This window comes from Lampris incognitus, chromosome 12, assembly GCF_029633865.1.
Source record: "Lampris incognitus isolate fLamInc1 chromosome 12, fLamInc1.hap2, whole genome shotgun sequence".
Taxonomy (NCBI): Eukaryota; Metazoa; Chordata; class Actinopteri; order Lampriformes; family Lampridae; genus Lampris; species Lampris incognitus.
The window spans coordinates 16,156,224-16,171,584 of NC_079222.1; the positions used below are offsets into that span (position 1 = coordinate 16,156,224).

The window sequence follows — 15,361 nt, forward strand, 5'->3', positions numbered from 1 at the left end:
GCTAAACCGGTACCCCCATTTCAACCCTTGGGTTGCTGTGAGGAGGATGTATAGACACCCAGCAGGACTAAAAACAAAACCTTTCAAAGGGTGGATGAGTTCCTCTGTGAATCAACGGCCATCCACACCTGGAGAGGAGATAGAGACCACCAGGTACTCCCCTACTGAAACGATGAGGACACAACCTGTTTTGAAGCATCAGCTGTGCTCCTACGATTAAGGAAAAGATGATGACGATGATACTCTTCTACAGCCTTTTCCGTTGGCTTTGGCGCCCTCTTCTGGCTAATAGGTTTAGCCACACTTTCATCTGCCATATCGTTTCACTCGTGAATCTTCACACATGAACTGCTACAATTCTATGAATTTTCTATAGCTTCTTACTCTTCTTTCACACTTGTGAAAGGAGCTACATGATGTGTAGGAATCCTTGCTACACCTGATTGCCTATGGCATGAAACAGGCTTATACTGTCTCATGAAGAATTTACTTGACTCACTGGATTCTATATATATATATATATATATATATATATATATATATATATATATATATATATATATACACTTGACTAACTGGATTATTTTGCTCCTTATTTGTTGAGCACTTGCCCTACCGTTGAGTGTTTTTTTAACAAAGTTTTAGATATATATACAGAGGTGTAAAAACCAGGTCCAGAAAGTAAAAGTCCAAACCATGTATTTGCTCCACTCATGCACTACACCAGCAGATTCTAGCCAACAGCACTCCTCAACTAGGTAGGGAAAACTAGTTAATGAAATCAGCTGGCTTCGTAACATGGTTGGAGCAAATACACGGTTTGGACATTTCAGAGGTCGGGGAAATGACATGTTTCTTCAAGTCTTGGCAGTTCGATGTCTGAAGGACCCCTCGATCCTCCACACAAACAAGCAGAAGGTCAAACAGGGACTCAGCTCTGAACTGGTGAGATCTTACGACCCACCAGTCCTAATTTTTCTCTCATTAACTTTTCCTTTAACTGACATTTTGAAGATGTCTGTGAATTTCGCTGTTTGCAGAATGATCACATGTAATTTCTGATATTTTATGTCCTTCTCTCTCCTGTTGATTCCTCGCCTTCAGAGCACTCTTCTGTCTAGCCTGTCTTGTTACTTCCGCAGGGGGATCACCATCATCACCAGCCGGTGGTATTCTTCCTTGTACCCAGACCAAGCCACCCACACCAGGCTCCAAAGGCAGCCATGAAGGCCAGGAGCCATTCATTCAACTTGTCCAGGCCTTTGTTAGACTTGTTCAGAGCTGTTCATTCATGAAAATTACTTAAAAAAAAAAGAGAAAGAAAGTTGGTTTTGTTTCAGCCTTGATAAATTAACATGGACTCCTGTTTAAAAGCATCTGTGATGTGGGTAAACATTTTAGTTCAAGTATCCTGCACTTGTACTCACTTACTCAATGAGTAGTTTCCAACTATTTTACTATCGCCTTTGGTTGACAACGTTCTATGACCTGATATATAATTTGTTTTACCTTTACAAAAACTGTCCAGTATAACCATAACTTGCTTTTAGATGCAGGACGTTTACATAGGAGGTGATAATTTTTCTACTTGAATTCTTGATTTCAATGGTGCTCACAAAAGGAGGCAGGTTTTCTTCCGAGTGAATTTTGAGTTGCCTGAGTGTGCCTCTATCTTCCTTTTTGTACACATTTCAAAGCAACTACCACGATTTATACTCACTGGTATACTAATAAAGGGATGTTTCATGAAACATTCTCGAACCTCCTAGAATTATTATGAAGGCGGACTTGTCTGTTATCACACATGCTCGATAAATAAAGTATATGATCAACGGCTTCAGAAAAGTGGACAACATTTTGTAACAACTTTTGATTTACTGCATTTGCACATATTGTGTGAACACACTGCAGTCTTGAACCATAGTCAAAGTAACTAAACTGACAGGTGAAACTTAAAATAAGTCAAAAGTAATAAAATAAATTTCCTGTAAAATGATTCTACTATATAAAAGAATATTGAAAAAAACATCAGAGAAATATTTACAGGAACGCTTTACAATCCCAGGATAAAAGAACATTTCACAACTTTAGTACCCAAAATATGCCCTTTTTTCATATTTCATAAGCAGGTCATTATAATTAAAGTAAAATTTACCAGTCTTTGATGTCTGGAGAGTCAGCAGACAGACATTCATACAGCAGGGTAGAAAAGCAGGATAAGGCCTGACAGAATAATTGACAGGTCTATAGGTTGCTACAATATAAAGGCAGTGCAAGGTGCTGGACCAGCAGATCTAGTAGCTGCAGTGCAAGGATGCATCACTGTTGTTGTCCTCTGAAGACACAGAGTGCCTGCCAGAATTTCGTCTTCTAACAGGAAGAGTACTTATTTCCTCAGGACCTCTAGTGTCACCTACTGGCCATTGACTGGTACTTCCTGTAAAAGTAAGGATAAATTATTGCACCTACAGCACTAAGTACCAAGGTATCAATTCCATAAACAGCCACTTTTTGTGTTTGAGCTGTGGCGTGTAGCCTCAAGTCACTAAATTCTGACAAGAAAAAACAAGTATCATCTACAAAATGTCATCTTTTTTTCTGAGAAGATGTCTCAGCTAGTTAGAAAATGTCTTATCATGCATCATAAATCCACAGGCTCAAAAGGAGAATCGCTCGAAACAAACATTTTCTCAAACCAAGCAACAAAATGTGAAAGCAATGTAGGAAAAGATCAGCAGGAATTTGATGCTAATGGTTTGACATATTTTACATGCAACCAAACAAAAAAACAAACGATGAAACAATCTCATGCATCAAATTTGTTTCAAGCCTTGTGCCTCACACACACTAACCTTCCTCTGGTCTTCCGAATAGGCCTTTCAGGCCACAGAGGGTAAAGTAATTTATCTATGATTATTTCACATTTATAGAGGAGAAGAGAGAAAGAAAAGAGTAATTCATTTAAGTAGAGCTGGCTACTCCCAGTAAAAGAATTGTTTGACATCTCAACTGCAGAATGGATGTCCCTTTACACTCACCTCTAGGTTCCCCCTGGCTTTTTTCAGCACTCCGTGGGTTAGCGCTACTACATTGAAAAAACAAAATAAAATGTTATGGCATGGCATAAGATGAGGATGTGCATGTTAAATGAAAGGTGCACAAGGCCATATACGCACACTGGTCAATGATGACCCTTTCCATTCCCTCTTTAAGCCTGTTGGTGGTGCGTAGACGCTTAACAGCTCCACTCAGCATCTTCTCCTGTTGAGACAGCCTGCTCCTTAGCCTGGCTATCTCATTTTTCAACAGCTCATCCTGATGTGAAAGAAAAGAAAGAGGATTGAAGTGGGGCCATGGATATTTTAAGGATATATTTTTATGTAAGTGTGTGTGTCTACCTGCTGGTTGTTGCTGCCCTCCCCTGCTGTGGAGCCAGCCGGCAGGGAGACTCTCCAGACCAGTTTGAGCAGTCGAGCTGCCTCCTCCAAGACCTGCTGCATGGTGTTGACACTGCTGGACAACGTCTTCACATGCTGCTGCTCCACCACCTAATTCAACACACATACACCATAAAGAAACCTTGGTCACAATACTGTTGAGTATGTAGTATTACTGCACTCCTGCTTGAATGATATAAACCATTACCCTGTTGTCGGAACCCTGCTCTTTCACCGTGTGCAGACATTCCTGCAGTTGTGTCTCCATGTTGCGCGTGAGCCTACGACCCTCAGAGATTTGCTTACGCAGGGCGTTGTGGTCCTCGATTAGGCCAAGAACATGGCGGCCATTGCGATTTGCCCAGAGGCGATGGCCTGGGACTAGGCGAGAGGGAGCATCAGATACACTGTCCCCAGAGCTGCCACTGTACTGGGACACATTATCCACCTCCACTTGAGCACGACGCTTCCCCTCTGGACAAATGGATGCTCAAATTACTTCAAATCTGGTCACTCTTTTGCATACAAAAAACTTAAGTCATATTAGCAGGAAGAGTTTAATTTCTGTGAGTAACACACTACAATGACAATGTATGGAAATACATTGAAAATGAGACCTAATGCCAATTCCAACAAGAAGACAATGTCATTTACCAAAGACAGGGATTGTTCTTACCATGGAGGGCACTGGTATGTTCGGTGTGGGTGTGAGAGGAGTGACGGGGAGGACCATAGCCTTCTCGTCCAGGGGATCTGCCTCCTTCATCTACAGTACGTGTACATCCAAACATTAATATCCAGCATAAACAACAGACTAAGCACTCTTATACTATGTGCATGCTAGGGGTTTCACAGAATAGTCAACTAGTCGACTATCAAAACCACTAGTCGACACTGCATAGCTGTAGACTAATCACTCATCTGTGGTTTTAGCACTGTACAGTAATAAAGCAGTGGCGATGCATTTACAGCAGATATGCAACTGGGGGTGCTGTGGTTCCAATAGATTTGTTGGAACAGTAATTTTCTGTGTTATACCATGTTAAATAAACAGAATAATTTTCTACATTATGCAATGTTACATAAACAGAATTTAAGGTATTTAGAGAAGTAAAGAAGTAAAGGAAGTTAAAGGGAACGTTTACAAGATGGTTGTGAGACCAGCTATGTTATATGGTTTGGAGACAGTGGCACTGACGAAAAGACAGGAGGCGGAGCTGGAGGTGGCAGAGTTGAAGATGCTAAGATTTTCACTGGGAGTGAGGAAGAAGGACAGGATTAGGAATGAGCGTATTAGAGGGACAGCTCAGGTTGGACAGTCTGGAGACAAAGTAAGAGAGGCAAGATTGAGATGGCTTGGACATGTGTGGAGGAGACATGCTGGGTATATTGGGAAAAGGATGCTGAATATGGAGCTGCCAGGGAAGAGGACAAGCGGAAGGCCAAAGAGGAGGTTTATGGATGTGGTGAGAAAGGGCATGCAGATGACTGGTGTGACAGGGGAAGATGCAGAGAACAGGAAGAAATGGAAACAGATAATCTGCTGTGGCGACTACTAACGGGAGCAGCTGAAAGTAGTAGTAGTGGTAGTAGTAGTAGTAGTAGTAGTAGTAGAGAAGTGAAGACTCCTGTTAACCCTGTGTTTTGTTTTAATGAGTGACCTTTTTAACCGGTGACTTTAGCGACGGCAGCTGTTGAAAACACGAACAGAACACGCAGTGTCCTCCTTAAAGCCTTTAATTTTACTTTAATCCTTTTTAAATACACACTCATTTGTGTTTAATATCTATGCCAACCATTTACGTAAGTTGGACGGTGCTCAGCAAGACTCACTGACCTCTCCCAACGTTTCTTATAATGTGGGGAACAATCCGCAGCTGGCAGTGAGTGCAGCTGTATTTTATACAATTATCCCTCAATTGGAAATATAATATTCAGTCATTTAACCTGTGATGTTATAATTTCAAATCCCTCATTAGCCACTAGCTGCCCTACTAATCTATGTCCCCACATTAAAAGTAATTTCAAGAAATGTGAATGCTTGTTGTTGGCAACACTGTTTAATTTACATAACATAGGAGAAAAAGGACCAGACGACTATAAAGTGCATCGAACGTTCAATTTAAGATAATTTAAGGCTTTTAGGCTTCGCAACAGCTGCCGCCACCACGGCAACCACAGACGCATTTGGCTGAAAGTCACCAGTTAAAGCAACATATTATATATATATATTTTTTTTTACCCCCCCCCTTTTTTTCCCCCTCCCCAATTGCACTTGGCCAACTACCCCACTCTTCCGAGCGTTCCCGGTTGCTGTGCCACCCCCTCTGCCGATCCGGGGAGGGCTACAGACTACCACACGCCTCCTCCAATACATGTGGAGTCGCCAGCTGCTTCTTTTTACCTGACAGTGAGGAGTTTCGCCAGGGGGACGTAGCACGTGGGAGGATCGTGCCATTCCCCGCAGTTCCCCCTCTCCCCTGAACAGGCGCCCCGACCGACCAGAGGAGGCATTAGTGCAGCGACCAGGACACATACCCACATCTGGCTTTCCAACCACAGACATGGCCAGTTGTGTCTGTAGGGAAACCTGACCACAACACGGGGATTTGAACCGAGATCCCCGTGTTGGTAGACAACTGACCTATGTACTTTTAAAAATTTTTTTTTTTATTTTACCTTAAAATAACACCTTCAAACACATTTCGTTGGTACACGGATTTCGCCATCTTAGGAAAAAAAATATTGCTCATGGGAGCAAGATCAGGCATTCGGGGCGCAAAGTGGGAATGAAAGAGGCACAATTTTCCCAATTACAAGTCAGTATCCATCCATCCATTATCCAAACCACTTATCCTGCTGTCAGGGTCACGGGGATGCTGGAGCCTATCCCAACAGTCATTGGACGGCAGGCGGGGAGACACGCTGGACAGGCCGCCAGACCATCACAGGGCTATAAGTCACTATGTAACACGCAAACCTTTGACTAATCTAGTTCGTCAAAATGCACAAGGGGTTCTTTTGGGTGAGAAAGTACATGTGATGAAATTGACAAACAGATTACCCAATTATGAAATATTTACAAACTTGTCCCCTGTCTTCGTTCACAACCAATCATGAAATAAACGACACGCACAACCGGGAAATGTAAGGACGCGCTCAGCTCTGTCTATTAAAGAACGAAAATGACTCATCACAAACTAAATAAACCCTTAAATCCCCCTTTTCGTGGTCCCAAAATTAAACCAATACTAAACGTAAATGAAATATATACAAAAATATTCATTAAGTCCACCTCAGATCACCCCAAAGAGTCTTTTAAATCCAACTAAGGAAAACAAGGAGGCCGCGGAAGGTGAATAGCTATCCTGCGCTGATCAAAAAAAAAATAAATATATATACATATATATATATACATATATATAAAAACAAACAAGAATTACCCCACACAAAACCCCTACTAATGAATACCATGGGGGGAAAAATCAAAATGAAATAGATCTCACCAGGTTCAGAGGAGGAGAGATACTTTGGCTACTTGTTTGTTCCTTTACCAAGATGGCATTCACTCATGGTTTGACAAGCAGATAAAGGGACGGGCTTTCAATAGTCCTTTGGATATTTTACTCCACAGTTCACTTATAGTACTTCATTCCCAGTACTTATATAAAAACAAACTTAGGGTTCTTTTTTTTTAGTAGTAGCTGCAGTATTTCCAACTGGCACCACACAGATCACCCACTTCCTACTCTCCCCGTAAATCCTCCTCTTGACTCACACAACACCCTGCATAAACCACCTTGGATGCGTGATATGTGTCCCGACACATACATACCATTACGTAACAGCGTAAAAAGGGAATTTATCACATTACAAAGGAAAATTCATATATTTATCACTTCTCATAGATAGCTAAATCCAGTATATTTGTGACCTTCATAATGTGTCAAATAAAATGGCCTGACACTAAACTTAATGTGGCAGCGTCACACGTATACCGTCAAAATTATTTTGAAGGTGTTACCCCCCCCCTTTTCTCCCCAATTGTATCCGGCCAATTACCCCACTCTTCCGAGCTGTCCCGGTCGTTGCTCTACCCCCTCTGCCGATCTGGGGAGGACTGCAGACTTCCACATGCCTCCTCCGATACATGTGGAGTCGCCAGCCGCTTCTTTTCACCTGACAGTGAGGAGTTTCACCAGGGGGACGTAGCGCGTTGGAGGATCACGCCAGTCCCCCCAGTTCTCCCACTCACCCGAACAGACGCCCCGGCCGACCAGAGGAGGTGCTAGGCAACGGCTAGGACACATACAAACATCCGGCTTCCCACCCACAGACACGGCCAATAGTGTCTGCAGGGACGCTCGACCAAGCTGGACGTAATACGGGGATTCGTACCGGTGATCCCTGTGTTGGTAGGTAACGGAACAGACAGCCACACCACCCTGACGCCCCAAGGTGAAGCTGTTATTTTAATGGTAAAAAAAAAGTTGCATAACGCTGCTTTAACCCAGTCACTAGTTAAACCGAATCACCTGCAAGAAAAGCAGTTGTGTTGTTACTGCAGTGAAAAGCTCCAGCTCAGACAGGTTTGCTGGAGGTTTAGTCCAATCAGATTGCAGCTCAACTGTACACAGCCTCTGCCTCTCAAAGCCAATCGAGGACTCTGCTATTTCATCTACCTCCAGGTTGTTCCCTCCTACATTAGTTAACCCTGTACTGGCTGTATTTGAGACCTTTTTGACGAGAACTGATCGTTGTTTTTGGGTTAAAAAAAAATTCCTGTGATTAATCGACTACTTTTTGGGAGTAGTTGACGACTACTAAAATGGAGCAGTCTGGAATGCCCTAGTGCAGACTAGTGTTTGTAGGCCCGTATATGTATGTGCTGGCGAGAGATATAAAGAAAGAGTCCATCATTACCTGAAGCAGAGAGCAGGTAGTTGATGTTGATTGTGTCAGAGCGGTTGGGCTCTCTGAGCAGCTGCTCCTCCAATCTCTGTCTAAGAGCGGTGTTTGTTTGTATGCTCCTTTCCAGTTGGAGCCTCAGGTGACGAATCTCCGACAACAGCTCCCCCAAGTCCACTGAGCCTGAGCCTGGCACAATCTCTTGGACTCCCTCACTGGATTCTGCACAGAGGATAAAAGAAGGAATTGGAGTTAGCTTGTCACTATGGCATAATTTTTTTTTTTTTGGGGAGGGGGTGACTGAATACTAATGAAAGGGTCTACGCTTGTACTACCTGTGTGTTTGTGAGCTTGAGTCTTGATCTTTTCATGGACTTGTAGCTCCACACGCAGTGACTGAAGGAGGTGTTGCGAGTCAGACAGCTGCTGTCTCTGGAGTTTCACCTCATACTGCAACCTGTGAAACACAGGTCGAACACACAGATACACAATTATTGTAATCAGAAGATGATGGCTCCTGGGAGTGCACATCACAGATGACCTCTCCTGGTCCTCACATGTCACTGTGCTCTCCAAGAAGGCCCAGCAGCATCTCCACTTCCTGCGGCATCTTAAGAAGGCAGGTCTCCCCTCATCCATCCTGACTACCTTCTACAGAGGCACCATAGAGAGCTTTCTGACCAGCCGTATCACTGTCTGACATGGGAACCACCAGGCCTCTGACTGCAAGTCCCTACAGCGAAGTGAAGACATCTGGGAAGATCATAGGAACTTCTCTCTCATCCATCCAGGCCATCTATGACACACAGTGCACCTAGAGGGACCTCGGCATCATGAAGGACCACACCCACCCATCCCACATCCACGTCACCCTCCTACCCTCTGGCAGGAGGTATCGGAGCATCCGTGCTGCCTCCACTAGTCTATGTAAGTTTCATTCCTCAAGCTGTGAGGTTCCTCAACAGCCTGAACACTCAAGACCTTCCACACAATGACTTTTTGACCTCTAAACAACACTCTAAACAATGCATCTACTTGCACAATTATCGCTGCTAGAAACTCACTGTCCGTGTCAGGTGTGTTTATGATGTTTAGGTCTGTGAAGTAATTTTTGTTTTTAATGTAACTTTTGTTTTCAATATTTATTGCGCATTATTTGTTTTTATGTGGTACTGTGGTCCATGTGAAATGCAATCTCATTCCCATGTATGTACGAGACATGCATATGCGGAAATGACAATAAAAGCAGTCTAAGCCTAATGATGTTATGAAAAACAAAAATCAACTCCACTGAAGAAATTGTTTTGTGCCTGAAAGAATAACCTAATGTACGCTACACAGGTAACCCCCGCCTTGCTCTTTCTCACATGCGGACGCGCACACACACACACACACACACACACACACACACACACACACACACACACACACACACACACACACACACACACACACACACAGTGCATGGCAGCAACAGCTCTGAGAGAGAAGTGATCTCCAATGAACTAGACTCCTGGTGTCATGTGTCAGCCTCACTCAACTGTGTCCCTAGGACCCAATGCTGAGGGTCACTGTAAAGGATTCCACATCATTAGTATGTGCATGTGTCTGCTCATGGATGGGATGAGTGCTCAAATGATATAGTCTCATGTTACTGAGCTGTAATAACCATCATCAACAGCGGTCACTCGGGGTTGAGTATGACTGTCCTCCCTCTGGGTCCTCAGGTGGGCGTAGAGGCCGATCCTGGAGCCACATAATGGGAGGATGCATGCGCGTGACAGCTTTTTACGTGGAGTGGCTGATGCGCCTGCAGCCACCACGTGGTCCTTGGCAGGGGGTGGCCAGAGTCCAATGGCATGGAGAACCAAGACAACTGGGGACCACTCCCTGTTGCAGCCTTCATCAGCCTTCACTGCCATTGTGACCTGAAGACATCTTCCGCCAGTTCCACTGTTGAGGTCTTTGTTGGATCGCACTTCATCTGGAACCTCCCCCTTGACCTATCTGCCTTGGGTGACCCTACCAGGAGCCAGGCTCCCAACGGCATAGCTCTTGGGATCATTGGTACATGCAAGCTTCTCCACCATGGCAAAGTGGCAATCCAGGAAAAGGTTGTCGTAATAGTACAGAAAGATAGTAATTGTAATGACCATGTTTTTCAATGCTAATTGTCTGCTCTATGCAGAGTCAAGTTGCTTGAGGAGTTGCTGTGATGGTAATATATGTATACTACAAGGGCAGTCAGCATTTTCAGTTTGTATTATTGAGATTTTGCACATCATAGATTGTGATGGTAATGCTATGCTAATGTGTGTGTGTACCTGTGCAGCTCATCCCTGCTGTAGTGCAATGAGTTCTGCAGCTGCGTCTTCTCCTGGTGGTTGCACTCCAGCCTATCCTGAAGGTTGCTATTCTCCTGCCTCAGGGCCTCACATTCCTTTCTGCAGTGCTCCAACTTGGCTGTTCGTCTCGCCAGCGTCTCCCTTAACTTTTCATTCTCTTTTTGCTTGTCTGGAAAGTAGGAACGTGCTTGAGGATTGGTGCTATTTGATGTTATTTGTGATGAGTGTTACGTTTTTGATGAATATACAGTACATAAGCCAACTTTTGAGACAGTCAATACTGCTTTTATCTCAGATGGGAATTGGAACATTGGACACAAAATAAGTGTCAATGGCTATGGCTTATAAATGCCAATAAGACTGTGATTCTATAAATAGTTGAGCATAACTGCTAGTAAAATCACCCTTCTACATTCCCTGAAAAGTGTGCATTCTAACATATATGTGTTATACTCTATCAAGTAAGGGAGGGTTAGTACATGTGTTTTACCTCTAGATCCCAAGCTGAGCTGCTCCTTCAGGGCCTGGTTTTGACTCCACAGGAAGTGCACCTCACTGGCTAACTGACCCTGCTCCTCTGTACCTTGGATGAAGATGTTGGTAGCTGCTGAACATGGGATAGATACGGACTGTCAGTCATCAAATATGAGCATTATCACATAGGCTCATTATCATTCCAAACACAGAGAGAAAGTCAAGTCAAGTCAATTATATTTACACTACCGTTCAAAAGTTTGGGATCACCCAAACAATTTTGTGTTTTCCATGAAAAGTCACACTTATTCACCACCATATGTTGTGAAATGAATAGAAAATAGAGTCAAGACATTGACAAGGTTAGAAATAATGATTTGTATTTGAAATAAGATTTTTTTTACATCAAACTTTGCTTTCGTCAAAGAATCCTCCATTTGCAGCAATTACAGCATTGCAGACCTTTGGCATTCTAGCTGTTAATTTGTTGAGGTAATCTGGAGAAATTGCACCCCACGCTTCCAGAAGCAGCTCCCACAAGTTGGATTGGTTGGATGGGCACTTCTTTGAGCAGACTGAGTTTCTGGAGCATCACATTTGTGGGGTCAATTAAACGCTCAAAATGGCCAGAAAAAGAGAACTTTCATCTGAAACTCAACAGTCTATTCTTGTTCTTAGAAATGAAGGCTATTCCATGCGAGAAATTGCTAAGAAATTGAAGATTTCCTACACCGGTGTGTACTACCCCCTTCAGAGGACAGCACAAACAGGCTCTAACCAGAGTAGAAAAAGAAGTGGGGGGCCGCGTTGCACAACTGAGCAAGAAGATAAGTACATTAGAGTCTCTAGTTTGAGAAACAGACGCCTCACAGGTCCCCAACTGGCATCTTCATTAAATAGTACCTGTTAGAGCCTGTTTGTGCTGTCCTCTGAAGGGAGTAGTACACACCGGTGTAGGAAATCTTCAATTTCTTAGCAATTTCTCGCATGGAATAGCCTTCATTTCTAAGAACAAGAATAGACTGTCGAGTTTCAGATGAAAGTTCTCTTTTTCTGGCCATTTTGAGCGTTTAATTGACCCCACAAATGTGATGCTCCAGAAACTCAATCTGCTCAAAGAAGTGCCCATCCAACCAATCCAACTTGTGGGAGCTGCTTCTGGAAGCGTGGGTTGCAATTTCTCCAGATTACCTCAACAAATTAACAGCTAGAATGCCAAAGGTCTGCAATGCTGTAATTGCTGCAAATGGAGGATTCTTTGACGAAAGCAAAGTTTGATGTAAAAAAAATCTTATTTCAATTACAAATCATTATTTCTAACCTTGTGAATGTCTTGACTCTATTTTCTATTCATTTCACAACATATGGTGGTGAATAAGTGTGACGTTTCATGGAAAACACAAAATTGTTTGGGTGATCCCAAACTTTTGAACGGTAGTGTATATAGCCCAATATCACAAATTAGCCTCAGGGGGGCTTTACAGCAACACAAAAAGAGAAAGAGAAACCAAAAGCAAAGGTGGTATAGAGAAAGAGAATTTTATGTGTGTACCTGGGTCTTTTTCCACCTCAGCTAGTCTCCTCTCCAGCTGTTCTCTAAGACGGTCATTGGTACCGATGCTTTCCTCCAGGCGCTGCCGCAATGCTCGGATCTCCTGCAGATGCTCAGCCAGGAGATCTGATGGAAAAATATCAATATACACTACTAAGTCACATGAACATTCAAACAATTAATCCACAAAATATGAATAAGACACAAGCAATTATGTATTTTATTCAGCACTGGCCTCAGAAACAATGTATAACTAAATGAAAATCCCCCCCAAAAAATCATACCACCATATTTACCTGTGTTCACAGTGCGAGGAAGACTAGCAGTATCCTGTTGGGAGGCTGCATGTCCTTCTCCTTTATAGTCTTCCACTAGAGGCCCCTCTCCTGCGCAGTCTTGTCCTTGGTCCTGTTCCTGGTGATAGGAGCTTGTCTGAGCCATAATGGAGCGATGCAGGTCCAGTTCACTACGCAGTGTAGCATTGAGCTCTTCACTGCTCCTCAGTTTTTCCTGTAGTCTCCCATTCTCCCTCTGCAGGCCCTGTACTTTGCTGGCATGGTCCCTGTGACCAGAAACACCGTCAACCTTGACTCCACCCACAGGAGGGACTTGTTGCTGGACTACAGTCTCTGGAGCTATGTGGACGAGGAGAGAAGACTGGTTTTAGAGAATTGAAGTACAATTTAAATACATTTCATCTACAGATAGATGTCCTGTACTCATCAACCAGGTGCTTTAAGAAACCTTTTTCAGAGCATTTTCAGTCATCTTTGACTCCATTCCCAGTCATATTCTTCAGGTAAGAATATCTGAAGCAAGATTAACTAGCAGATCAACATTTACTTCACTGCTATAGTTTAGCCTCCATGCTACCACGAGTAGCTTCAGAATTAGCTGAGGCCATGCACTTTAAGGAGTCTTACCAGTGAGTACAGCATGTTAGCCTCTTAGTTTTGTCATTGTACTGAGGGACATAAGAGTTAAGATATGTAGTTCTCTCTGTACGAGCTCTCACGTGTCTCACATAACCTGTTTCTATAATAGTCTTCACTGTGTCCCTTCTCTGGGGGAAACACAATTTGAAGATTGAACCAGATAGGTGCCACTGAATAATGCAGCTTTAAGCAGAGGTACATTGAAATAGGACACCTGTTCTGCCCTTGGTCAACCTTCTTTGTCTCATGGGATGCCTGACTGCAACAGAATGGATCTGAGTGGAAAATAAGTACCATTACCACTTGCTATTAGACTGGCCAAGTCCAAGCCCAGGGACAGGGATTCAGGAAATCTCAAAGCCATGCCTTTAGGACAAGGGAAGGAGGAAATTATTCATTTGTGTGTGTAAGACTAAATTGTGACTTAATTAATCCTAGTGTAGCCCAAAGTAACCCAACAGTCAAGTGCACCCTATACCAGCCTGGATCCATCTTCCATGTTAATTAATTGGACTTGGCTTTCACAGTAGTTACTAATTTAGGCAAAAAAAACAAAACATTACAGACACTTGACAAACCATGACTTAAACTTGAAATATAGAGAACTGTATATTTTTCTTCTTTTTTTTTTTAATAAATCCTTTACGATCTTTACTCGAAAAAAATCATGATTTTAGCTCAAGATAGGTACCCACCATGAGCCTCTAGATTGCCACTTCGTGGTGTTGGACTGTTGTGGCTGGAGATGGAGACTCTCTCTGAGTGGGACAGGTCAGAGTAGGAGCTGTGGTGGCTACTGGGGTTCTGACCTCTGAGTCGGCTCTGCAGGCTCTGGATTAAACAATTCTTTTCCTGCAGCTCCTTAGACAACCTGGTAGACACGGGGGGTGGGGGGGTGGAGGGGGTTACATGTGTGAATAACTACTTAGGGAAATCCTATTTGTGTTGGATATTGAGCAAAACATCACATCATCCATAATACTCCTACACAGAAAAAAAGAAGCGGAGAAGATAAGTACGCCATTGGACAGCTGAGTGAATAGCTCAAGAGGAGAAGCACAAATGAGGACTGAGGAAGTCGAGGAGAATTTCATGCTGAATGTGTTCATAGTATTCCAAGCTTGAGACTTTCAAGCATTAAAACACTCGGATTGAGGAAGTAAAAGAGCAGTTCACAGCAAACTCAATGCGGCCCTCTTCGATTCGGCCCAGGTGCCACTCACAAGTCCAGCTGCTCCCTGGTGCACTCAGCCAGAGTTTGGTTCTGCTGGACAAGGAAACTGAGGTGCTGTTGCTGCACCTCTCTTTCTACATCTAGCGTAAGCCGCAGGTAATCTATCTCCTGTTGGATTCTAGCAGGGCTGTCCGGAAAGTCGCTGATACTCTCTGAATTGGAAAACAGGTACCGCATCTCCTGTTGGGGCTCCCCTGGGCTGTCCACAACATGCAATGACAATGGATGTCACCTGATTAAATGTACTGACATTGACGACACCGTGAGAGACACCCTCCGTTTCATTAATAACTTTATCTTATTAAATTAAATATCTCATTAATTATCATTAAATATCTCATTAAATGAAATTAATTAAATTATCATTTAATATCTCATTAAATTCATTAATTTAATTCATTAATAAATATATATGTTTCAGAAATATGTTTGGGGAGCTCTCCAATGTCATATAATGAAAAAAAAAAAAACCTGCC

General features: G+C 43.1%; 1 protein-coding gene across 5 annotated transcripts in view; it reads right to left on the reverse strand.

Annotated features, from left to right (window-relative positions):
• Positions 1 to 584: 584 nt before the first annotated feature.
• cdk5rap2 (CDK5 regulatory subunit associated protein 2) overlaps positions 585 to 15,361 on the reverse strand; it is a 64,702-nt gene continuing 49,925 nt past the window's right edge. For 2 of the 5 annotated variants that reach the window (XM_056290769.1, XM_056290767.1), the window contains exons 38-51: positions 14,875 to 15,084; positions 14,347 to 14,522; positions 13,013 to 13,351; positions 12,717 to 12,842; positions 11,181 to 11,297; positions 10,670 to 10,859; positions 8,681 to 8,802; positions 8,361 to 8,567; positions 4,114 to 4,203; positions 3,646 to 3,911; positions 3,399 to 3,548; positions 3,177 to 3,315; positions 3,039 to 3,085; positions 1,884 to 2,437 (exon numbers count right to left, since the gene is read on the reverse strand). In XM_056290769.1, the coding sequence (XP_056146744.1) occupies positions 2,414 to 2,437; positions 3,039 to 3,085; positions 3,177 to 3,315; positions 3,399 to 3,548; positions 3,646 to 3,911; positions 4,114 to 4,203; positions 8,361 to 8,567; positions 8,681 to 8,802; positions 10,670 to 10,859; positions 11,181 to 11,297; positions 12,717 to 12,842; positions 13,013 to 13,351; positions 14,347 to 14,522; positions 14,875 to 15,084 (2,203 nt within the window). In that variant the 3' untranslated portion in view covers positions 1,884 to 2,413. Of the gene's footprint in view, positions 1,302 to 1,883; positions 2,438 to 3,038; positions 3,086 to 3,176; positions 3,316 to 3,398; positions 3,549 to 3,645; positions 3,912 to 4,113; positions 4,204 to 8,360; positions 8,568 to 8,680; positions 8,803 to 10,669; positions 10,860 to 11,180; positions 11,298 to 12,716; positions 12,843 to 13,012; positions 13,352 to 14,346; positions 14,523 to 14,874; positions 15,085 to 15,361 lie in introns of those variants that run through there. The other 3 variants (XR_008811100.1, XM_056290768.1, XM_056290770.1) reach the window with 3 other exon arrangements.